The following is a 26,782-nucleotide window of genomic DNA, read 5'->3' on the forward strand; positions in this document are numbered from 1 at the left end:
GGTAGTTACATTAATGTAAAATTAGTCTGATGTTGGTAGCTAGTCATTTCGCTTTCCACACAGACATTACTGAAAATGCCCTAAGCTGTATTTATTTTAAAATGATGGACAATGTAAACATTTCAATACTTCAGAGTAATTTAAACATTTAATTTATCATTAATTTTTTCAAGATACGGCAAGTAAATCAATGTGCACAATATGGCATAGAGCGAATCAAACTCAGCTTTTGTGCAGCTCCAATCTGCACGAGTAGGCAACTTTAATGCCATTATGCTGCCATCTTTCATAATTAATCACAATGTTCGTTGCTCACCCTATCACTTTCTCCCCAGTCCTCTTAGCATAAAAAAGGATTATGCTCACAGCACAATTTTTTCAAAAGATCTACTTTTATCTCAAACTAATTGACATTTATTTGAAAACCCTCAGAAAATTCAATCTTTATTCATAGATTATGTTCTGTAAATTTCAGGAAGATACACTGGAATCTTTGTACTAACACAGAAGTTGAATCTTACTTTCAGAGATTCAAGAGTCTGAATCAACACTTCTTTAACTATGGAGGCCTGAACCATGCCTCCATAATGTCTACTAGTTGATCCATATTTCTAGGATATGCCACTGAATACTGTGTATAAGAGTCCAGTATTTTTCTTTCCTGCTGGTAATGCTATTCCAACTTTCCAACACAGCAACAGTACAAATTCTTTTTTTTTTTTTTTTTTTGGGTACAGTCAGGTACTACTTCTCTTCCAAATGGTCTTAGTTCATAGAGTGACCATTAGACCATTCCAGGTATAGAACATACCAAGCAGATCTATGGATGAGGAAGTTTGCCCTTCAAGAAAGGAAGCCTGAATTTAAGAATATTTCATTTTAGGATACACTGTTCTGGGATTTATTTACTCATTATGGATAGAGTGTCACAATGTGACTGGTCCCTTTAAGGAGAATTGGGACCAGCCCCAGATATGCCATAATTAATTAGCTGCTTCCCAGCCTGAGAGGGCAGGGCTAAGGGGTGTCAGATGATGCTTTAATGGACACCTGGGTCACAGAAGAAGGGCTGAGAGAGATCAGTCTGGAGCAGAATCACAGAGAGCAGGCAGGCTCCTGCGAAAAGCCCTGAGTGATGGTCTGCAGGAGGCTGGGTACTCCAAAGCTACCAGCCTTGTGACCTGGTGCTCTATACCAGAGTAGGGAAGGACACAAGAAACAGAGCCCAGCAGGGGATGAGGACAGTATTCCAGGAAAAACGGCCTGGAGGCTGAGCGCTCTATCCCAGAGCCAGACAAACTCTCAACGGTAGCCCAGAAAGGGGCTGGGAACGGAGCGCATGGCTGAAGAGAAGCTCCTGAAAGGCAGAACCACCTTGTGTTTGTTGGGAATTTTAGTGACTTGTGCTACCCTGGAAGAAGTGTTTGTTTGTGACTTGGTCACATCTCTAGAACAGCCTGGTGTCTGGAAAGCTAAGGTGCTACACCTCGGGGAGGAAATCCAACAGGGGGTGCCTTCAGTGCCCATGTTTGGCCAACAGGGGGTGTTACAGAGTGGTCACCACCCCACAACAGACTGTCTTACATTTTGAAAGACTATTTTAGTAATTGTGTGGCATTTATTTCATTCTGATATTTAAAACGAGCATTAACCCATTAAAAGGAGCTAGGTGTCCAATTAATATTGTCTCAACATTCACAACAGAAGAGTGGGTGCTAAATACTATAATTTATCTGTTTCCATTTATCTGTTTCTTCCAAAATGTCCTATCCTGTCTACAGATATATATTTAGGGGTGGCTTCGTAACAGCTACATTCCATGTATCAGGAATATTCAACTGTGCCCACAGCCATGGCCTACCCATCCTCAATTACAGAGTGATGCTAGGGGGTGATACTTAGCGACACAAGCCCCCAGTCCCCACAGGCATTGAAGCACTCTAGAAAGTGTCTTCCAGAGGTTCAATCCTATCAGCAGCAATCCATCCACAGTCCAAGCCTATTCCCCTGCCCACAGATTCATGATTAGATCATGGCAGAATCCTAACATCCCAACCTAAATAATTAAATTACCTCCCATCACAAGAACCCTGTCTTTGGAGACTCTTCCTCCAAAGGGAGCACGCATTAACAAAATCTAATGACTGGTATAAACATATTTACTATTATAGTCATGAATGGCTAGAAGAGTTACACCCTTGGGACCTGATTCACCACTGCACTACATCAGGTTTACACAGGTGTAAGTATTAAATGGAGTCACACCAGTGTAAACCTGAAGTAAAGTGGTGTACCGAGCCCAGGAGGTCCAGCACCGAGTAGTCAAGATAGTCATTGACTGGAGAAGGCAGCCAATTTATAGCTGTTTGTAAAATTGCTGGTGCTGAATTTTTCACGCAGGACTATTCAAACTTGTTTGTGCTGTTGCGGGAATAAGTTGGGACAGTCCTGCATTAAAAATTCAGCACCAAAAATGTTACCATTTTTTAGCACCCTAGTAAGAATTATATAACCAGTTTAGAAATCAGATTTTCAATACACAGTAAATGCTTGTGATCTGTTACAAATAGTATAAATGCACTTTGAGAATGTATTCTAAAAGAAATCCCAAACCCTCTACTCATATTTAAAAAAAATATCCCTAGATAAACTTTGTAATTGAAATGATGGCTGATGAATTATTTGGTCTGCACTGTAATAAGCTATGATAGAACAGTCAATTGAACAAAAGGTTAGAAGACAGAGCACATAATACATCAATATGTCACAAAAGAATTTACATGATAGGAACATAAAACTGAAACTACGACAATCTAAATATAGCTCAACTATCTATGGCTTAATAAAGAAAGCTCTTTTTAGGACAGTAAAATATGCTGCTACAAAAGGATGGCACAAAGTGACAAATTGCTTAGACTTTGCCCAAGATTTAATGAATAAAAGTAATAATTAGAGTTCTTTTTTGTTATCCCAAGAGATACATCATTAAATGTCTGTATGTGATTTCACCGTAGACAAAAAATAATAAGATGAAAGTAGTTGAGGAAATTAGACCTTTTCAAACAGAAACAGATTTAATTACACTCAATCTGACCACAAGACATCTGCTTACAATAACTATAAAAGCATTAATATACCTGCACTATGGGTTATAAATTAGGATTTATTGTGCAAATAATACAATAGTCTGCAACCATTTTGGACCATGTAATGATCTCTCCTGTGGGTGAAATAATGAATTAAATTGCAGTTGTAGCCATATGATAGAGGTTTAACTCATTATTTTACCCTCAAGAAAGATCATGAAACACTGATTGTGAATTATGGGTATAATTTGCCACAACACATTCCAATTTAAAACCAATACTCCAGTTTCTACAGTATTTCTCACCTTGTTCGTTTTGGGAGTCAATTTACTTAAAATAAATGTAACTTCCATTCACCTGGACCATTATAGACCATTATTCACAGAAAAAGAATTAAAAGCGTAAAAATTAACTAATCCTGTAATAGCATACATAAAAATAGAGGAGAAATGTCTAAATACCCCTTATCAAATCAGCGATTGGATGTTGTGTGGATTCGTTAACATTTGTAAAGCACATTGAGATTCTTGCATTGAAGACACTAGGTTGTTGCAGTGTTGTGATGAAGCATGTTATCTGATATAATGTCCTAATGCAATGCTGAAGGGAAGAGCATATAACTGCCTGATTTCTACTCAGACTAATGTAATTCCACTGAACTCAGTTTTTGCACACGAATGAAAAATTGGGCCCAGTGTTTCGTCAAACGTTTTATTTCTGCCAGGGGAGAAAATCTTTCAGAACAGCTTGGAAATGTATCAGTTTTGAGTTCTTGTTAATCAACACAATAATATTAAAATAACCTAAAATTAATCAAAATATACACAAAATCCTTTGGCTAGGTGCCAGCAGGTCTCCAAACCTCAGGGATAACTGGAGAACTATTGCTCAAAAATGCTTTCAGGTGTTGGCGACAGTGCAGTTTCATTTAGACAAAACCACTACACACATCCCTGCATTTTGTAAATAGCCTCATCTAGTTATATTTAATAATAAACCTATTCATATAAGGGCTGGTCTACACTGGGGGGGGGGGGATCGATCTAAGATACGCAACTTCAGCTACAAGTATCTAAGATCGAATTACCTGGGGTCCACACGGCACGGGATCGACGGCCGCGGCTCCCCCGTCGACTGCGCTACCGCCGCTTGCTCTGGTGGAGTTCCGGAGTCGACGGTGAGCGCGTTCGGGGATCGATATATCGCGTCTTAACGAGACGCGATATATCGATCCCGGATAAATCGATTGCTACCCGCCGATATGGCGGGTAGTGAAGACATACCCTTAGGTCTAGAAAATAGAATTAAGGCTTGCTAGAAGCACTTTGAGCATCAATCAATTAGTGGGAAAAGATTATATCAGTAACATTCTTACTGCTCATATTAAAAAAAGAGAGCGAGAGAAGGAAAGAGGGCAATACCAGTAAAGAATGGTTACTCACCTCTCATAACTGTTGTTCTTCGAGATGTGGTGTATATGTTCACTAGATGTGTGGGCATCCCGTGCACCAGTGCTGAAGAGTTTTTCCTAGCAGTATCCATAGGGGCCATGCCTATGCCTGGTGCCTTCATGCTCCGGAGGGTATAAAGGGCAGAGCCATGCTGCCCACCCTTCACTTCCTTCATACCCAACCCTTAGTTGAAACATCCTGGAGGTTTGGGGAAGGAGGGTGAGCTGTATAATGGACATGTAATGCATCTTGAAGAACAACAGTTATGAGAGGTGAGTAACCGTTCTTGCTTCTTTGAGTGGTTGCATATGTCCATTACATTGGGTGACTCCCGTAGAGTTTCCAGTGGAGGTGGGGCTAGGAATCTCACTGGAAGAGGGACTGCAGAACTGCTTTCCCTACATTAGTATCTTCCCTTGACCTAGTGGCAATCACAATGTCTCACAAAGGTGTGGACTGACCACCACATTGCTGCTCTACAAATATTCGCAATAGGGATGTTTCCTACAAATGCTGTGGATGTTGCATGCTCTGGTTGAATGCACAGACAGTGTTTCTGGAGGGGTGGCAACCTACGTGTTGTAGCACATGACAACAGAGCTGGTGATCCACTTGGACAGTCATTGTTCTGCACAGGAGACTAATAGTTGGGAAGAGATCTGAAAGGGCTTCATTCTATCAAGACAAAAAGCCAGAACATCCAGAATGTGGAGCTTTGGTTCGTCCTTACGAGCTTGTGGCTTTGGAAAGAAAACCAGTAAATATACTGACTGACTGAGATGGAAGACATGTACTCCTTTGGAGAGAAACTGTGGCCTAAACTGTACCTTGTTCTTAACAAAACAGTGTAGGGCATGCAGCTCACCTACTCTCCTCATGGAGGTGACGGTCACTAAAAAGACCACAAGCAGGAGGCTAACAGGTCAAAGGGGGGAACCATAAGGGCAGATAACACTAAGTTCAAATCCCACTTGAGAGGGTGAGAAGCTGAAGTACCTTACTTACAGCTTTGATTAATGCTGGCCACATTCGCCTCTTATAATGCTTGTATAGCAAAAGAGATCAACTCTGGGTAAGATATCAATGATTTTTCAGGTAGGACTCCAGCACTTGAACTGCAGGTAAGGAACGTTCAACATATGGGCCGCTAGCCTACACCTCAATCAAAAGAAAATCAGCCAACCAGTTCAGGATTGACTTTTGGCAACATTTTAAGTAAGTTAGGGCAGGAGAGAGGGTAACTCTAGCTATAGCGATAGCTCACTTTTGTATGCTTCTTTCTCCTCTTGTTTCCTGCTGTATTTTCAGTGCTATTTGCTCCAGTGCTAAGGGAAGCTACTTTTCCTTTGATGCTAACAAAAACACATTTGAAGTGAAAATTTGCAGTTAATATTTAAAAGTAAACTAATGCACATCCCAGGAGCAATTTACTTACCATGTTAATTACATTACTTTGCAGTAGCATTCTGTATCTGATGCTCCACTGACCGGACTATTAAATTTGGAGCTAAGGTTAAAACTTCCAACATAAGTTATTCCACTAGCCTAGGCCTGGTAGGGATGTCAGGTCATTGTCATGTTTGGGGTATCATCCTGCAAAATGTCAGCAGAACAAGGCACGTTAAGAATAAAAGTGACAGGATGGCCTTGTATTTGTTTATTTAGCTCAGAACTTCAATGTTGTTTTTAGGCAGGTTTTTTTAATATTAAATGTCACTCGTGACTAGGTGACAGATGTCCCGATTTTATAGGGACAGTCCCGATATTTGGGGCTTTTTTATATATAGGCTCCTATTACCCCCCACCCCCTGTCCCGATTTTTCACACTTGCTATCTGGTCACCCTACTCGTGACACACATCAAATGAAGTGTAAAAAGTGAGCTGGTGTAAGATGGACAATGCCAAGTGCAAGTATATAAAAAATAAAAATGAAGAGCAGGAGGACTTTGAAAAATTGCATGGAGTAATAATGCACTTTCTAAAAACATCCAGCAGCTATCCCTTAGGAATAGCTGACAGAATGTCAGGCTACAGCTAGTTCAGGATTGTGAATTCTAGAATTCCTTCCATCAACTCGTTGTGAATATTTATTTCTCAATCACTTAAAAAAAAATCTTTAAATACTGTATAGAGATGAAACTTTATCCTAAACTGCTAGAATAAAGAGTATGGCAACTGGTCCAAAACCTAGTATATAGCACAGAGCCAAAAGAAAAGACACTAACAAGGTTATTAATCAACTATTAGAAAACCATTTTATATATAGCAACTCAAGTAGCTGGTGTTAACCTCCATTTGACCTGCAGGAGATTTACATGGAGAACTCTAACATTAGCATGCAGACTGCTGGAAGAAAACAGAAGAAAAGAGGCCTCTGTGAAAAGTGGCCTTTTTATGTCAGATTGAGAAAAAAAAAAGATGATAATGTGTGAGGAGGAGGATGTTGTCATCATCCAGGGAAGCTTGTTAAGGGCTTTAAGTAGGATCATGTCTGCTCCTTTCTCTTGAGACAGCCCACATTCACTCTCTCTCAATGTGGTCTGCAATTCAGGAGGCTGTTTTGGTCCCTCCCCCTCCCCCTAGACACTCAGCAACTGTGGTCAAGAGTATTTGTTTTTTAAATCTGCGATTAGCTAAGTGAGTGTGACCTTTTTCCTTAGATATAGCCCTTCCCACACTTATTTACACCTTTGTCATGTCTAAGATGGGTATTATAGTGCTCTACCTAGGATCTAAGTTCCCTCTAAGCTATATGGCTGTCCAGCAGTCTATCAAGTGTCGTGCACTTCAGGTACCCCTCCACCCACTGCTGCGCTGCTCCTGCCCTCTGCCTTGGAGCCCCTGGCCAGTTGCTCCTGAGAGCCTCCTGCTTTCTGTGCAGAGCGGGGGGGGGGAGAGAGGGAGGAGAAGAGGGAAGGGAAGTGGGCACCGATGTCAGGGTGTCCTCCTCCCCCCCACCCCTGTACCCCATCTCCACAGAGCAGGGGAGGGGACACGACAGGGCTCAGGAGTGGGACGGAGCTTGCTGGCAGCTGCTGCTGTGTCTGAACAAACAGGCTTCAGACTGGTGAGTCCCAATTTACTTAAACGGGCAGCATACTTAAGGGGGCAGCATGTGTCTCTCACACACACGCACACTCAGCGTGTCTCTATCTGTCTCTCTCTCTCACACACACACACACACACACACCTCCCAACACATACGTGTATTATTGTTGTTGTTACTTCTTGATACTTCCTGCAATGCACATATATTCTCTGTAATTTTATTCTTTCGAAGTGCTGCTATTTTAGTTTTTTGACTGGTCTAAGCCTTTCACAATTTTTATTTCTCTCTTACGCTTACATTCAATTCTTTGAGTAGTGAGTTCTAAAATGCCTAATCTGTCCTGGCTAGAGTAATTATCCCTGTGGTAACTTTTAAAATATATATATATTATATCTAGTTTTTTGTTGCTACTGGTGGCGCATATCCGCACATTACCTCGATATTGATGCACATAACCAAATTCAATCTGCACATGGATGGAAAAAATTTAGAGTGAACATTGCCTAGGATTACTCTTGAATACCATCATGGAAGCTTCAGATACTGCTGGATGCAGCAGCCTTCTGCTTAGCAACCCTAGTCATGTTGTATTGCTTCCAGTTTGCTTCAAAGTGCAATACAAGGTGTTTATATCAAAGCCCCACGAGACCTGGTTTCCGAATACTTTGGGTCCTGTCCACACTAGGGAAAGTTTAGCGACACGGAGACCTCATGTAGATGGGCTACAGCTGCTACATGCATTTTAAAGCACCATGTCAATCAGCTCTGCCAACAGCAGGGTTAACTGACACAGCATGAAATGATGGTGATAACCAGTGGCTGAAATTAGAATCACAGAATATCAGGGTTGGAAGGGACCTCAGGAGGTCATCTAGTCCAACCCCCTGCTCATAGCAGGACCAATCCCCAACTAAATCATCCCAACCAGGATTTAGTCAAGCCTGACCTTAAATACCTCTAAGGAAGGAGATTCCACCACCTCCCTAGGTAACCCATTCCAGTGCTTCACCACCCTCCTAGTGAAAAAGTTTTTCCTAATATCCAACCTAAACTTCCCGCACTGCAACTTCAGACCATTACTCCTTGTTCTGTCATCTGGTACCACTGAGAACAGTCTAGATCCATCCTCTTTGGAACCCCCTTTCAGGTAGTTGAAAGCAGCTATCAAATCCCCCCTCATTCTTCTCTTCTGCAGACTAAACAATCCCTCAGCCTCTCCTCATAAGTCATGTGCTCCAGCCCCCTAATCATTTTTGTTGCCCTCCACTGGACTCTTTCCAATTTTTCCACATCTTTCTTGTAGTGTGGGGCCCAAAACTGGACACTGTACTCCAGATGAGGCCTCACCAATGCCGAATAGAGGGGAATGATCACGTCCCTCAATCTGCTGGCAATGCCCCTTTTGATAGAGCTGAATTGGTGTTAGCAATGGCACGAAAGATTCAGAAAATTTCCCTAGTGTAGGAAGAGCCTCGGAGACTGCCTCTCTCCTTACCTACCCTTCTGACAATTGGGATCAGAGCATTTGTTAGTCCCAGGGTTTGAGTTTTCTAGCTTTCCAACACAGTGCTCTGAGAACAAGCCTCATAAGGTGGCAAAGAAGTGAGCTGCACAGACAGCTATGAAGGAAAGCTTGCAGGCTGCCTATTCACACTAAAAAAACTGCTCAAACTCTTTTATAAGCACTAAAAATTCACAGATAAAAAGAATGAAATTACATAAGAGTAACTGGCAACAGAATAACTCAAATAGGGATAGCAATAGCAGCAGCAATCTTTATCTTCCAAAAGTTTCTTTATGCTTCTCTTAATGTTGCCATGACTTCCTTTGTTTGATGATTGAAACAGCAACCCATAGTAGCAATTTAAAAGGGCAATTTCAATTTCAATTTCAATGGGCAGTTTTAATTGCTAAAAAATACTCTCTCACTAATATCATGGCTGCACAGCAGTCTCTCTTTTTTGTAGCAATTTTAAATACTGATACTAAGAATTAGGAATCCAAGTTGAAAAGGCACATTTGTTCTTTGTTAGTCTCTAAGGTGCCACAAGTACTCCTGTTCTTTTTGCTGATACAGACTAACACGGCTGCTACGCTGAAATTTGTTATTAAGTTACTCTGCATAAAAAGCAAGTCGAGAGCCAAGTGAGAGCGTGTATTGTGTTCCTTAATGCCCCATATGCACAGATAGCATTAGCTGGAAAGGTGCGGGGAGGGAAGATATAAAACAGAATTTACCATCTGAATTTCTTCAGGTGACAGTTCATCTTCACCTTTGCCATCCCCCCATAGCCCCAAGTTAGTGTGGGCATCTGTCAGATTCTGATCTGTAAAGATAACCAAAAATCCCAAACATATCAGCATACTGAAATGTGAAGCTACAACCACTGCTTACTCATGTAGTACCAACTATCAAATGATTAGATTTCATTTCTAGTTAATTGAGACTCATGCTATACATTTATCAGCAGTTCACACAGGTAAGGTACAAGTGCAGGACTGGGGGCAAAGATTTAGACACACGCTTAATTTTGTTCACTGGGAGTAGCTGCATTGAAGTATGGACGTTGCAGCAAGTGGAGATACTCATAGTGCATAAAGTTAAGCCCATTCAGAAGTCTTCGCAGCATCGTTTCCTTTGTCAGGAAACGAGACATCTGTAAAAGTCAAAACAAAGTCATTTCTCCCACAATGTGGACTTTAACAGAAATATATGTACACTTTTGAAAATGACACCAACTGTAGAAAGCCATTACCTTTCCTGAGATTTCAGAAAACCACCTCCTTGCTACTCACATTATTTTGCAAAATTAAACCCAGAACCTCATTTCAAAATATTAGCATAAACCTCCCAAGACTTATCTCATTTCCTTATGTTGTTGATTCTGCAGATTATGGCCCCAATTGTGCAACTGATTCCTCACGAGGGGTCTGCCTGCATGCAACAAGTTAGATCAGGCTCCATCCTGCAAACACTTAACACCAGGTTTGTTTGTTTTTACATACTGGAGCAGCCCCATTCATTTCAATAGGAATACTCTCATAAGTGAAGTTGTATTTGATTTGCAAGACTGGGACCTAAAACATCTTAAATATATAACTTCTGAAAATGGAGTATACAATAGAAATTGCAGTTTAAGATGAACTACTATAAGGTACTTCCGGACAAGGAGAAAAATACCACTTTCTTTTCATTCCTTTTATCTCTATAAACTGCTCAAGATAGTTAAGACCAAAGCAGACTGTGAAGAACTTCAAAAAGATCTCACAAAACTAAGTGATTGGGCAACAAAATGGCAAATGAAATTTAATGTGGATAAATGTAAAGTAATGCACATTGGAAAAAATAACCCCAACTATACATACAATATGATGGGGGCTGATTTAGCTACAACTAATCAGGAAAGAGATCTTGGAGTCATCGTGGATAGTTCTCTGAAGACGTCCACGCAGTGTTCAGCGGCAGTCAAAAAGCAAACAGGATGTTAGGAATCATTAAAAAAGGGATAGAGAATAAGATGGAGAATATCTTATTGCCCTTATATAAATCGATGGTATGCCCACATCTTGAATACTGTGTACAGATGTGGTCTCCTCATCTCAAAAAAGATATACTGGCACTAGAAAAGGTTCAGAGAAGGGCAACTAAAATGATTAGGGGTTTGGAACGGGTCCCATATGAGGAGAGATAAAAGAGGCTAGGATTTTTCAGCTTGGAAAAGTGGAGACTAAGGGGGGATATGACAGAGATATATAAAATCATGAGTGGTGTGGAGAAAGTGAATAAGGAAAAGTTATTTACTTGTTCCCATAATATAAGAACTAGGGGCCACCAAATGAAATTAATGGGCAGCAGGTTTAAAACAAATAAAAGGAAGTTCTTCTTCACTCAGCGCACAGTCAACCTGTTGAACTCCTTGCCTGAGGAGGTTGTGAAGGCTAGGACTATAACAGGGTTTAAAAGAGAAGTAGATAAATTCATGGCGGTTAAGTCCATTAATGGCTATTAGCCAGGATGGGTAAGGAATGGTGTCCCTAGCCTCTGTTTGTCAGAGGGTGAAGATGGATGGCAGGAGAGAGATCACTTGATCATTACCTGTTAGGTTCACTCCCTCTGGGACACCTGGCATTGGTCACTGTCAGTAGACAGGATACTGGGCTGGATGGACCTTTGGTCTGACCCAGTACGGCCATTCTTATGTTATGTTCTCATAGGAACCAACTGATTCTGACATTTTGTCTGTTTTGGTAAGAAGCAGCATCAATACCCAAGTGTCAGAGTTACTACTGTATCCCTGGGAGGTTCTTTACTACCCCCCAACTGGGACATTGTGCCATCCCACAAAGGACCGTATGCCTTGGTTGCTTAGAGTTACCAGATTCAAGTCACAAAACTAAGATGCAGAAAGGTTTTTGTTTCACCTTTTTGTAAGTTTTGGAATCACTGTTAATCATAATATTTTCCTTATTTAGATGCTCAGATACTTTTTTATTTTATTTATTGTAATTGTTTATAATCTTGTATTTGAATGTTTTCAATTAAATAAGCAATGTTGATGCATCACTCTGAGAAACCAACTTCTCTTGGGAAACCTCTAACAGCAGTCTGTTTAAAAACAATTTCATGAGAGATATTGTAAGGAGATATTTTCCTCTTGCTCTTTGTTACCAGAACATCTGCATGAAACCCATCTTTTTTTTTTTTTTTTTTTTTTAAACTCTGGTGTAACTGCTCATTCCTTCTCCAAAAATTATAGGACTGGTTTCTGACATCACAACTGGTTTCTGTGGAAATGATTGTAATGTTACAAACAAAGGATTGTGAATGAGCAGCAGGATCAGCTTAGCTCTTATGAAAACCAGACTTTTTGTTTCTTACAAGTGCCCTAACTAATAAAAAACAAGTAAAGATAAGAAAAAATTTAAGACTGTTTACAAATAATTCTGGTTATGTTTTCCCTGGGGCATCATCAGCTCTTTACATGTATTTCATAGAGAAATAAATTATTTTGTTTAGATATTACACCAAAATTTTAATGAATACATGTCATTGCAGGAAAATATCCTGTTCAGTTTTCAGTGAAGTAGTTGTTCAAGATTTCATCTGTCATTCTGATCTTATTCACTTAATTCAAAGAAAAGAGGATAATTATTAGTTTAAGGAACGGACTATAAAATAATAATAAATATTCCCTTTTTTATCCCAAAGGACCCAATTATTTCCAGGCACTGCCAATACTTGGCAAGAAACAGTACGTGTATCCAACAAGTTCATTAATAAGCAAATACACCCAGAGTAAGCACTAGGTGAGAGACATTCTCTCATCTTCCCAGAGTTGCTCCTGTCACTACAACACATTTTCTGTTACCAGGAAAGCAAATTTGGGGCTTTCCTGGAGTATACCTTAATGTTGCTCTATGATTATGATTCATCTAGCAAAACCTAGAGAAAGAAAAATATCTATTTCCTAGGATTGCTGAAATGAAGTACTTCATATCACTGTTGTTTCTGAAAGATGCATTGACTGTTTTAATTAACAATCAAATTCCTTTTAACCCATTTCCAAACTGGTTTCCTTCACATTGAAATGAAAGATGTGCTAAACTGAAGGATTAATTCAAAAACCATCATTTATATTTCATTCCATAAACAAACTGTCCTGTTTGTAATAAGCAAATCAAAATTGGGCAATATATAATCCTTAAAGGCTTATCAAACAAACACCAAATGGGTGTTTCCTACAATGATGCATGTTTTTTATAATTCAGATGTAAAAAAGGTGTTCAGTATCAAAACAAAGTACCGTAATCTAATCTGCCAGAGAACGGACTAAACTATGATGAACTGAGGCAAAAGATTCATCCAAGATTCCAAATGTTCTAACAAAGGACAGAGTACGTGGGGATTTGGGCGAGAGGTATGCTCCCAGCAGGGAACAATCTTTGTAGCACAGATGTTTGTGTAAGAGTGCCCAGAGGCTATGGTGACAGACACTTCAGAAATGCAAACAATCACCATTTCCCAAGCTACTGATGCCCAATGGAAAACATCCTATTTAGAAATAACCTCGATTATATTTTTTTATTTTCCTTTGTTTGTTTTTTATTACAGAAAACACTTAAGAAATCAAAAGGTCAAAAGATTTAAACTCACAATCCCCTATTGATAGCATCACCATAATTTTCACAGCAACTACTGTGAGGTCATAATGAAAATGATGGTTTTATAAACAATAGCAGCAAACTCTTAAGTCAACTTCATTCATGCAATAAAGAACACGGGGTGCAGGGTGAGTGGGGGTATTGTATGTGTGTATAAAATATTTCAGGTAGAACTATTTTCATAGAGAGGCCTCACAGTTTTCTCAAAGAGTAATCAGCACCTCTAAGAGCTCTGCATCAGCTTCACTTATATAATAAAATACACTTTTAGCTACTTGCTTCCAAACAATTAAAAACAACGGGGAGTCCTTGTGGCACCTTAGAGACTAACTAATTTATTTGGGCATAAGCTTTCTTGGGCTAAATGAAGTGGATTTTATCCCATGAAAGCTTATGCCCAAATAAATTAGTTAGTCTCTAAGGTGCCACAAGGACTCCTTGTTATTTTTGCTGATACAGACTAATACGGCTACCACTCTGAAACCTAAACAATTAAAGGCAGGCTAATAATGAAACTAACTAGCACAATCACAATCAAGTCTCAAATGCGGTGAAAGGTGCAATAAGTGACACCTCTTTGCAGTGTAATGTTGTTATCAGATCTGATGGCCCTAGGCAATCAAAGACTAGAACCTCTTGTGGCATGGCACAGATTTCTGAGCTGAATATTATAACAGTGCTCTGGATGATTGAGCTGCACAGAGTTGTCCAAAATTGCAGTGGTGTTCCAGGCGGATGGAACTGCACAGAACACAGGGGGAGGGATAGCTCAGTGGTTTGAGCATTGGCCTGCTAAACCCAGGGTTGGGAGTTCAATCCTTGAGGGGGCCACTTAGGGATCTGGGGCAAAATCTGTACTTGGTCCTGCTAGTGAGGCAGGGGGCTGGACTCGATGACCTTTTGGGGTCCTATGAGATAGGTATATCGCCATATATTATTATTATTAAACCACTGAAGATACTACTACATTGCCGGTTCTCTGCTGGCATGCCTCCCAGCTATAAAATGCTGCTAATATGAGCTAAGAAAAAACATGAATATAACCTACATGCTGCATAGCTCAGATTTACTATGAAAACGTAGTGTGCATCATAAACAGACACTCAAAACCTGCAACTTTATGTCTTATAGCAGGTTCAATTTGAGAAGAAAAAGCTCACTGTAAAGTTGCAGAAATGTAGCTGGTTAGGTAGATAAAACTACAGCATCTGAGAATTAAAATTTTTATATGTGCTGAGGGACCATTCAAAATTAGAGCCTTCATTTAGAAATGGAGTTTCCACTTCTCCCCAATCATCCTTCCACATGACATGTAAAATCACTGCCCTCTTTCACCAAAATTGTTTAAGAAAAACACTCAATAGCTGATGACCAGAAATACCCTTCTGATTAATAGACCACTTCCATGTACATCTTCCCCTCTGTCTATCAGATGCTGATGCAGTCTGACCCTAACTTCAAGTAACAGTCATCCCAGTTTTTGTTTCCCTCTAAACAGAATTTCAGTGCTATGGATCATATTCATACAGTACCCCAGGCTCCTCTATCAAATCGAATAGCAGAACTAATACTGGAGAAAGCATTTGTTTCTATAACAGCATTCAGAAAATAGAGGTCCCTTTGGGGATAAACTCTGAAACTATCCTTGAGGTTGCTGTTATTGCACAGAAAGGCTTCCTGCAAAAAAGTTCTGCCAGTTTACCTGCCCTAATGCAGACTTGGAATATGCTTACATTGCCAAACAAGGAGTGCTCTTAACTTGCATTAGCTAACCCACATTAGCCAGCGCAGGTTAAAATAGCAGCAAAGACACAGCAATTCAGCTTTTAACTTTTACTTTAGGTAACCTGAGTTAAGAACACTTTTTTGGAAGGGGGGATGGTTTGCAGTTTCGACATACTCTGAGAAGACAGATAGAGGAGAAAAGTGAGACAGACCTCAGGCTCAGGCAGACACCTTTAGAGAATTTCTAACACTATCCTCAGGCTCTAGCCTAAAGGGAACTGGCTGAATTGAATACTTATCCCAAGTATCACAACCTCACTATCAGACAATGCTCACCTACTGATGGACAGGACACAATCCCTTCAGCAGCAAAAAATCAGGATTGTGGAGAAAAAGCATTCTTGCATGAACAAGATATTCGCCATCCCATCTGCCTCCTCTCCCTCAACTCACATACACTTTTTCTTAACATTCCAAATCTTGTTGTAGATGCTAGATTCAGGCTTAAAAAGAGCAGATGTTCTTTTAAGAATATAGGAGGCTAATTTTCAGACCGCCTGCCCTTTTATCAGTTAAGGAAATTCTACAAAATCTTACAGGACCTCAGGGCAAATGCATTTAGAGGAGTACTAAAAAAGTGAGAACCAAGATATTCACAGAGTTGGTTTAATATGGGTTGAGCTGTCATATCCTAAATATTGAAAAAAAAAAAAAAATCAGGAAATTAGAAACAACCAGGGAATAAAGGCTTGTGGGAAAGTTCACAGTGATCTCTGCTGGCAGCTCTGCATGGAAAAAATTGCTTCAAAAAAAGTTTTTGCTGTTGGCTGAAGAATGCTTCTGAAACATGCCACAAAGTTTAAGACTTTGCTGCCTCACTCTCAGAATATGCTTTGCGACAGCCTGGTTACCATAGGAAGGGAGACAGAAAGAAGAGGAGGTACAAGTGACAAGAGGAAGCCTTACAATTGCTCTGTGATCTGAGGAAGGTATCCAGTTGGATGAAGAGTGCCTGCCACAAAAGTAAAAATGAATAGGATTGGATTCTTACCTTTGTTTTCCTCATAAGCAAGTTTTTCATTAGATTCTTCTGAAGAATTCTGTACAATTTTTTCCGGGAAAGAGGGTGCTTGAGCTTTATTGCTCTGTTCAGGTTCAAGCCTGGACCTACAAAGCACAAGAGCCCATAATTTAACTAAGTTTATACAGCTGATTCTCCCTAAAATGAGAATAAGGAGTTGATCAAAGATTACTTGGAAATACAGCACACAGTAAAGTCAGCCTTACAAAACTCTTATGAAAATTTACCAGCCAAGACACAAAATCTACTTACCATCCTTTACCATGATGTTTGAGAATAATAAAGAAAATGAAGGACATTTTACTCACTCCAGAAAAAAATAATTATTTGCTCAGGGTAAGCAAAATATTGTATCCATTTATTGCAGCCTTATTAAAGATTTCAATGAACTTCATTTGATAAACGTAGCATATTAAAATGTCAATTCTAAGCTAATTTGTTTAAACAGTCCTCTAATACCAAACATACTTTCTGTTTGGCCAATGGCCAATTCAACATTAGTTTTCAAGTAATTTTTGAATTCTTACTGTATATATTGTCAAAATATCATCAAGCAAAGGTAACAAAATATAAACTCTGAGCATCTGGTTTCAAATATAATTATCTTTACTCAGCAAGCCAAAGTACTCCAGTAGTGCAGCCAGTAAAGGAAAATGAATCTCACATATACTGTTTGCCGAAGAGCATAGCAGATACTTAGAAGCAAATCAAGAAAGTTTGTATATGATGTACAGATTTATTGTAAAGTAACTCCCTGCAACTGTCTGTAATGTTAATAAGTGTGGTATGAAAAGAGCATTGGGCTGGGACTTAGGAAACATGAATTCCATCCTCAGCTCAGCCACTGGCCTGCCTCACTTAGGCAAGTCACTTCATCTCTCTGTGCCTCGGTTTCTTCATCTGTAAAATGGGGATAATGATGCTGACCTCATTTGTAAAATGCTTTGAGATTTATTGATGAAAAGAGCTACATAAATAAATTAATTAATCCCTATCTATTATTATTATTATTATTAAAAGCCCAATTAAAATATCAGTTGTTTATTCAGTGATCTCTTACTAAATATCTGTCATACATATTTCTCCTAAAAAAATACAAAAATAGAATAATAGTGGGATTGAAAATGAGCAGTAAACTTCAGTGGTTTGCCTTTCTCAGCTATGAACTCTAACAGCAAGGGAATGGAGGACTGCAGCTAAACTACTATGCTGTTATATGGAGCAACTAAATAGCACATCTGACTTCTTTACATTTTTTCCAGTATTGGTGAAAATTTGCTACCCAAGAATGCAAATGACTGATAAAAACTATCAGGCAGTAACACCTGCCCACACAGTGCACTAGGTATTGCACTAGCTTCCACACATTTTACTGTGTCTAAATACTTGTGTATAATTCCTTTTGTATGTACCTAGTTAGGATATTAATAAAAAATGGAGAAAGTGGGATAAAAAGTCTAATCTGGTCAGTCTCACTATATTTAAAACAAGACAAAAGAGAGGTAACAGGAACTCCGTTTGGTCCAAAAAATTAACTACAAGAACTGGGTCTTGGGGGAAGCACGTACAGTAAAGAAAAGCCTCCTGCATCTGTACTATAGACAGAAATCTATGACTTGCTGAAAAGGACAATAACAATTGTTCAGAAAACCAATAAAATACTGATTCCCCATATAAATGAAAACTAACTTTAAAAGCTGTATCCACTGCCAGAGTTTGTAGTCTGTACCTATGAACAGTTTATAATCTGAGATAAAATATAATTTTAAATATCAATGAATATAACTATTTTTAACTAATTAGGCACATTTCATAAAATCATAGAAATGTAGGGCTGGAAGGGACCTTGAGAGGTCTGTCCAGCCCTTTTTGCTGAGGCAGGACCAAGTAAACCTAGACCATCCCTGACAGGTGCTTGTCCAACCTCTTCTTAAAAACCTGTAATGCTGGGGATTCTGCAACCTCCCTTAGAAGCTTCAGAGTGGTAGCCGTGTTAGTCTGTATCAGCAAAAAGAACAGGAGTATTTGTGGCACCTTAGGGTACAGTTATACTACCCGCCAGATCGGTGGGTAGTGATCAATCTATCAGGGATCGATTTACTGCGTCTAATGTAGACACGATAAATCGATCCCCGATCGCTCTGCCATCGACTCCGGAACTCCACCATGGCAAGAGGCGGAAGCGGAGTCGACAGGGGAGTGGCGGCCATCGATCCCGCGCCGCGAGGACGTGAAGTAAGTGATTCTAAGTTGATCTAAGATACGTCGACTTCAGCTACGCTATTCTCGTAGCTGAAGTTGCGTATCTTAGATCGATCCCCCCACCCAGTGTAGACCAGGCCTAAGAGACTAACACATTTATTTGGGCATAAGCTTTCATGGGCTAAAACCCACTTCATCGGAAGTGGGTTTTAGCCCATGAAAGCTTATGCCCAAATAAATGTGTTAGTCTCTAAGGTGCCACAAGTACTCCTCGTTCTTCTTCCTTAGAAGCCCGTTTCAGATCTTAACTACCCTCATATCTAACCTACATCCCCTTTGCTGCAGATTAAGCCCATTACTTCTTGTCCTATCTTCAGTGGACATGAATAACAATTACTTACAGTCCTCATTTAACAGCCTTTATTATATTTGAAGACTATTATCAGGCCCCCCATGGCCTTCTTTTCTCAAACTAAAGGTCATTTTGAATTCTAATCCTGTCCTCCAAAGTGCTTGGAACCCCTTTCAGTTTGGTGTCATCTGCAAATTTTATAAGCATACTCTCCACCCCATTATCCAGTCATTAATGCAAATACTGACTAGTACTAGTCCCAAGACTGATCCCTGCAGGATCCCACTAGATACATTCTCTGTTTGATAGCAAACCATTGATAACTACTGTTCGAGTATGGTCTTTTAACCAGTTATGCACCCACTTTATAGTAATTTAATCTAGACTGCATTTTCCTAGTTTGCTTATGAAAATATCATAAGGGACTGTGTCAAAAGTCTTATTAAAATCAAGATACATTTCATCTACTGCTTCCTCACTATCCACTAGGTCAGTAACCTAGCAACATAAAAGAGAAGGGAAACAGCCTACTTCTCTTAACATTTCATTTTGGGAAATTAGTCAAATCTAATTGGCAGAACTTTTGAATACACAAAGCCAAATTATATTATGTCAGGAAATTAAAACACCCAGATAGTTTGTTTAAGATTTAACATGCTCATCTAAATAAAGAGAAACAAGATTTACTTATACAATACTAAAAAAGGCTCCTGTTAACAAGCATATATTTAATGCCTGCTAAACTGCAGTAAAGAAGATCTGATGAAGGATTAATTGACTTTTAAATAAATATATCCCTTTATTTTTTGTAATCCTTAACTTCCAGAGTATGCTAATATACCCGTTTTCAATTAAAAAATGAATAAAAAGCCTGCAATGCAGCAGACTTTAACAAAACCTAGTTTAAATAATAAAACAAATTCTTATTATCACATAAAGTGTCTACTGAAATCCTTAGGGAAATTACAGATCAACTAGTTGAAGGCATATGAAAAAAAGCAATTTTTCTTTAAGTCCTCAGAAAGATTGGTTTATGCCCTGTGCTTTATTTAAATTGAATTTTAATTTAAATAGCAATTTAGCTATTATATCACATCTGCAATGCATACAGCCTCCACCTGGCTAACATCTGTTTTCTGGTTCTTACACTGGGTAAAAGTGGCAAAACAACATCCTTTGGTCTTCTGCTCAAGATTTTATTTAAGCATTATACTGTTGCTTAGCCTTGAGAGAAGTTCTAACTTCTAGTTTCTCTCTTTTGCTCCATTGTTAGTGCACATAAAATTGATTTGTTTTCTCCATTTAGTTCACTGAGGCATCTTGAAAATGGGTTTCACATGGAGGTGATAGCACAACAGCATGGTGAGCAGAATAGCAGGGAACATTTATTAGCTTAATTAGATGACTGCCGGAATCAAACTGCTTTTTTCTTCAAAATTCAATATGAAGAATACTGAATCTGACAAGATTTTATGCCTAATGTGCAAGACTTTATTGCTGGGTTACTTTTTATCCATTGTGTCATCATGAGAAACTGCCTCTCAATGGGTTACAAAAAATTTTAAGGAGTTATCCTGACTTTCTCATACAGTTGGTTTGAACCTCTCCACAAAAGAAAAACAAAATAGATCTTACAGCAATTTATTTCTAAGGGGAAAAGCCTCGAGTGAATCCCATCACCTTTAATTACAGATGTTGTATGATTCTGGGTGGAATATACATCCCAGAGGATATTTAAAGACCACCCCACTAGTTTTAATTTAAATAATATCTGACATGTTCACACTCTAACCAGATAAAGGAGTACGAGTTCTTTGAAAAATGTTCGAGACTTTAACTACTGGCACATACGTTGTGCAATTTGCTATTTCCACATGAAAACCTGCCTAAGGGAAATCAGAGTTAAAATTTGCATTATGAAGACTGAGAAAAGGTTGGCAGTATTACAACTTTAGAGACTTTGGTTTAAAGTGACAAACTTTAAATTGTTAACTTCCTCACACAGTCTCCCCACATGAAAATGAACAAACCAAAAAGAAAAAACTTGCAGGCAGCTGTGTTTGTAACCCTTGGTTGGAAAAAAGCAACAATGTGCATATTCTTTCACAGAAGCCTTCCTTGAAAAAAAATATTCATTTGGATAACTGGATGTTCCAGGGGAGTAGTAAAACAGTACTAAGGCTTTTCACCTCTAGGTGACTAGTTCGAATCTAACTCATGCTAGTGGCAGGAAGAAGCTGTTCTCTTCCAATAGCTGTTTGATGAGCTATGAGTTTGTGGTTTCAATCCAGTTTCTAGTTAGTCCTCATCACAAAAAATGCCAAGTCAAGCATTCTTTTATCCCTCTTAGCAGTGTTTATTCATATACATATCTGAAAGCTGGAACAAATGGTTATATATTTTAGCATTCAGCATTTTATAGCCTTCACGGTGTGATACAGGCATAAAAAGTACTAATATGCAGCAGTTCACAATGAAAGATGCACATATTGCTGCTTCTAATGAATACGTGCATCAATTGAGAATTGCTAGTCCCATGCACTAGGTTCACATTTATTCAGTTAAAGAGTTACATAGGGAATCAGGCAATTTAAAGTAACAGTACTCACAATCTTTTCTTATCTACCATTCGTTTGACTCGGACGGCTCTTTGTTCAGAGTACAGCTTACACACTCCTGTTCAAAAATGTCAAGAAGAGCAGAAAAAAATGTAGTTAGATTATCAAGATTTTCTCTCAGAAATTATCAGTATGATCTTAAAAATATGAAAATAAAGAGGTTGACAATATTGTACAATCAAATAATCATTCACTTTGAACTGTTATACATTTGTAGAAAAAAATGTACAAGGTACTTTTTAAATAATCTTCAGTGAAGTCCAAGACGGCTGCTCTGTGCTCCCTCACTTGTGGGGATTGGACATTCTTGTGTGCTGAAATGAAAAATTTCAAGATAATATTTTACACTTGGTATTGAAGAATATGAAAGCCCACCTCTTCAGTTTTCCACAGATTATACTCTATATACAACTTTATATTTACAAAAGTCTATTAGTATATTTTAAGAAATTAAATGTATATTTTCACAATAGCATTTAAAGAAAATAAAAAATAGTATCATGTAGTTTACCTTTTATCATTGCTTGTAGATATTCTCTTTGGGTGCCCTACTTATGTGTCAATTACATTTGTATTAAAAATAGACTTTTGCTCAAGCCAAGCTTAAAGAGACAAATCTAAAGACTCAACTTGCCTAGTGTTCTAGACTGTAAACTCTCCAGGACAGAGATTGTCCTGATATTTGTGTCTTGCCCAGTGCCAAACACCAATTTGGCCCTTAAATATTTATGTTTTTTATTTTAATAACATATAGCTCCCATGACAACATTACAGATATACATTTCTGATTAGTGCTACAGAGGTGTATCTATCTATCTATGGAAGCTTAAATTTGATGCAAACCTTTAGTACACTTATCTCACAATCTTTATCACATATTAGGAAAGACCGGCTTTTTAGCAAGTAAACCTAGGGTTATCCAACCCTGACACAGTATGCCCACCCATTCCTTGAATTTATCTTTACCATGTATTCCAGTCTCTTCTCTTAATAGTCTACTCCCTGTGCTGATGGTCCTCTTTGGAATGCTCCCATTGGCATTAGTTATAAATAGGGCTTCTAACTGTAAGATTTTTAACCAATAAACACAGATAAAACCCCTCAGATAAAAAAATGAAATTGGAGTTTATATAATAAAGACAAGAAATAGATACTTGTTTCTAAGGGCTTGTCTATACAGAGCAGTAATATAGACTATAGAAGTGTGATTTCTAAAGTGCACTGAAGTGTTGCACATTAACTGGTCCATTCAGATCCTGCTGGTGCGCACTAAAAGTACCCCAGTGTGCTTTAATGTAGTGCTGTTTGAAACAGTACTATGTTAAAGAGCATATGAAATATTACAAACAGATTACTCATTACAGTTTTTATGAGTAAAATATACAAAGAATGTATACAAAGAGAGCCCCGACCTCCCCTCCCCTCAATTTTTGGACATCTACATAAAACTCGAAAATTGCTAAAAATAATCCCCCCCAAATAAAATTAATAAAACCCCCAAAATAGAAACCCTAGTTATAAATTATCGTTTACCAGTTCAATCAATTTTGTCCTCTTCTTGTAGCTTGACCTGTCATGATTGACCATGACCTTGGACATGCCACGTACTGACATGACACTGGTGCATGCAGTCAAATCCATTTTAAAAAGGCAAAAAAACACTCAGGTCTTGAACCCTCATAAAATATACCCTGCAAGGCTTTCATCTGGATATCAGAAGATTCTTCCTCAAATTATCAAGATTGGCCATATTCCTTCACAAACTCAGTATCCAGCAGTGGCCACAATATTCCAAGAGTGCTATCACGATAACTTTGCATAATGAAACCATTATCACTTAGTTGTATACAACTAATTCTTCTTGGCTTGTCTATATGAATGTTTAGTTTGTGGCAAGCGGGGGTGTGAACAGTTCCCTAGTGCACTTTGATCTACCCGCTTTAAACCAGGAGTAGATCCAAGCCAGTGGTGGGTAACCTGCGGCCCGCATGCAGATCATCAGGGTAATCTGATTGCAGGCCGCGAGACATTTTGCTGACGTTGACCATCCGCAGGCACAGCCCGCCGCAGCTCCCAGTGGCGGTGCCACGTCAGCAAAACGTCTCGCGGCCTGCAATCAGATTACCCTGATGGGCCGCATGTGGCCCGCAGCTTGCCCACCACTGATCTAAGCACACTATGGAACTGTTAGTGCACGGCAGCAGGGTCCACATGGACAATAAGTGTGTAGCAGTCTAGTGCGGGGTTGATTTACACCCCAATTTGCCAGGAAAGAAGTGTTTGTGTAGACAAGCCCTCTGTTTATGAAGTAACAGAAAATGTAAAATCTTTTAATATTGGAATACTCTGCATCACTGAAGGGTTTCATTTTTTTGTTAGAATTTCCTCTAGAAGAAAGGCTTCAAATTTAGCAAGGACAATTGATCAATTCTGATTTTTGTCCATATTTCATTGAAATCTTCAATTTTATCATTATTTATCAGAACGAATGTAACAAATAACTAGTTCCATATCCCAGAATGATGCTCGTCAGTTTGAAAATGAAAAGTAATTTCACTTCAAGATACAATATTTTTTATATTTCTAGACATAAAAGACACACATTATAAGCACTTTGTGCAAAATTTAGTTTCTGTATTGTTCCCAGATTCAATAAAAACAAATAATACCCAACAACCTTCACTTGGTGTGAAATCTTGGACCCACTGACTTCAGTAGGGCTAGGATATCACCTTTTAACACAAAAGCTAGGTCTGATTTAAAAAGGATATGCTTAGAAACGGTGGGGAAAGTAATGATGAAGTTTTAGTAACTACGCAGTCTGATTAGAAATATTTACATTTCTATACTCTGTGTGTATTGGTCACTTAAGCTGTTGACTTTTGTTAGTACAGCTTTCTGGGAAAGTCGCCCATTGACTTTAATGGATTTTGGGTCAGGCCTGTATGCCATTTTGAAAAAAGTATTACTTACACGGTAAATGTTTAGAAAGACTTAGATTTTTTTTCTTTTAATCAGATGCTAATTAATGGACTGGGGTGGCTAGGTTAAATTCTATGTGCTGGACTTTCCTTTTACTCATACAAATGTACATCAAGAATAATTCCACTGAAGTCAGGAGTTACATGGGTTTAAGTGAATGGAAAATTAAACCCTATGTATCTTTCTTTTAAAAGGTTGTTCAGAACACTGTTCAACCTTCACAGTCATATCAGCATTTATCATGAACTCTTCAATAATTAACATAATCCATTTACTATTATACTAATTTACCTTCCGTTCTCAGCTGTTGAATGGCATCAGCACATGTCCTCATAAATATCTGAGCATCTTGATCAATCTGATCACGTTCTGTGTCTGTCATCCTAATGTATTCCGACATAAGATGGCTAGGGAAAAAAACCAAATACTATCATTTTTTAAAATTGTGTATAATTTATAAATGTATATTTTGACCTTCCTTTCCGCACTTCTCTTCATATAGATATTTGGGGGTTTTTTTGTTATACAGCCTGATTTTCATAAAGACCAAGAAGGTGCAACGGGCCACTCTCAAAGTACAATACCCAGCACATTGAGAAATATCACTAAAAAACGGTCACCTATCTTTCTGTGACTATTGTTCTTCAAGATGTGTTGCATATGTCCATTCCACTGTGGGTGTGTGCATGCCTCATGCACAGTTGTCAGAGAACTTTCCCCCCTCTTCAGTACCTATCGGGGCAGCTTGAGCACCCTCGGCCATCACATGCCATTGTATGCACGTATAAGAGGACAGAGCCACCCTGACTCCCCTCAGTTCCTTCTTACTGGATAGACTCCAATAGAGAGGAGAAGGAAAGTGGGTCATGGAATGGACATGTGCAACACATTTCGAACAACACCACTTACAGAAAGGTAGGTGTGACCGAATGCACCCCTATATTCACCACTATAGTAATAATCTTTGTACAAAATGTGCCTTGTGAGGTAGCATTTGAAAACTAACAACTCACTGGTCAGTAAGATCATGGTGAAATGTGTGCAACAACATTATAGGTAAAGTTATGAACATAAGCTGAAATTATGACTCAAGGTGTTTACCAAGCAAGTTTGGAGAGTGGGTAAACCAGTTTCTCAAAGCTGACACCTCTAGCCAGTTGTCATCAAAGCTGATGGGCAATCACCTGTCATATGGCCATTCTTTGGCAAGGGACGGGGGCAGGAACAAACAGATCTGTATTTTAGCAAACAGCATGGAACCTCTTTTAACACAAGACTTCTTGTCTCTGTCCTCACAGCAGGAATTAACTTTATTTTGGGGTAACCCTCAAGGAAATGCATTTCAAAGGGGGACTGGACTATAAAGTGAGGGGCAAAATCACCTCACGGTATCTCTTCCTATCCATCTCTCTCTCTCTCTTTTACCTAAGACAACTAAAGGAAGCAGCCATTTGACTTTTGGAGAGAACCTGACCTGAAATTTGGACAGCCGTGTTGTTGGAAGCATGTGGTAAGGATCTTATCTTGAACCAAGTCTAATTTGTTGTTTTCGCACAAGAAGGCATTGTCTCTGTTTCTCACGTAACTATTTCTGACTTTAATGCCTTATGGTTGTACTCACTTAAAATCTCTTAGTGGTTAAAGAAACTTGTTTTCTTCTTGAATCAAACAAATCTAGTGTTGCATTCAAACTGAATTGTTTGGGTGACCCCAGTAGCAAACTGTTGGACATTGTTCCCTTACAGGGGCAACAAACCTAAAATATCTGAACTTTCCAGGAAAGGGCTGGACATTGCAGAACCCACATTTTGAAGGAAAATTCAGCACTGGGAGTGTGTTGGGGTCACCCTCCAAGTAGTAACTAAGGCTGGTGGATGCCAGAGTGTGACTGGAGTGTGCTGGCAGGCTGCAGCTATACACAGACACTCAGGGAGTTACCTACATTCTGTTCAGCTGTTTATGAGGGGCTCAAGTTGGGAGCTACAGCTGCAAAGCATTGTGAGGTACCCCAGGCTGCAGGGCAGGTGGCGACACAACCCCTCACTGGCTGGATTGTACCCCGGAATGTCATAG

At 39.0% G+C, this 26,782-nt stretch overlaps 1 protein-coding gene across 2 annotated transcripts in view; it reads right to left on the minus strand.

Moving 5' to 3' along the window:
- STX18 (syntaxin 18) overlaps positions 1–26,782 on the minus strand; it is a 110,131-nt gene that overhangs the window by 6,338 nt on the left and 77,011 nt on the right. For both annotated transcript variants that reach the window (XM_065405118.1, XM_065405117.1), the window contains exons 3-7: positions 25,001–25,116; positions 21,964–22,041; positions 21,719–21,785; positions 16,526–16,641; positions 9,826–9,914 (exon numbers count right to left, since the gene is read on the minus strand). In XM_065405118.1, the coding sequence (XP_065261190.1) occupies positions 9,826–9,914; positions 16,526–16,641; positions 21,719–21,785; positions 21,964–22,041; positions 25,001–25,116 (466 nt within the window). The remainder of the gene's footprint in view (positions 1–9,825; positions 9,915–16,525; positions 16,642–21,718; positions 21,786–21,963; positions 22,042–25,000; positions 25,117–26,782) is intronic.

This window comes from Emys orbicularis, chromosome 5, assembly GCF_028017835.1.
Source record: "Emys orbicularis isolate rEmyOrb1 chromosome 5, rEmyOrb1.hap1, whole genome shotgun sequence".
NCBI classification, from domain to species: Eukaryota; Metazoa; Chordata; order Testudines; family Emydidae; genus Emys; species Emys orbicularis.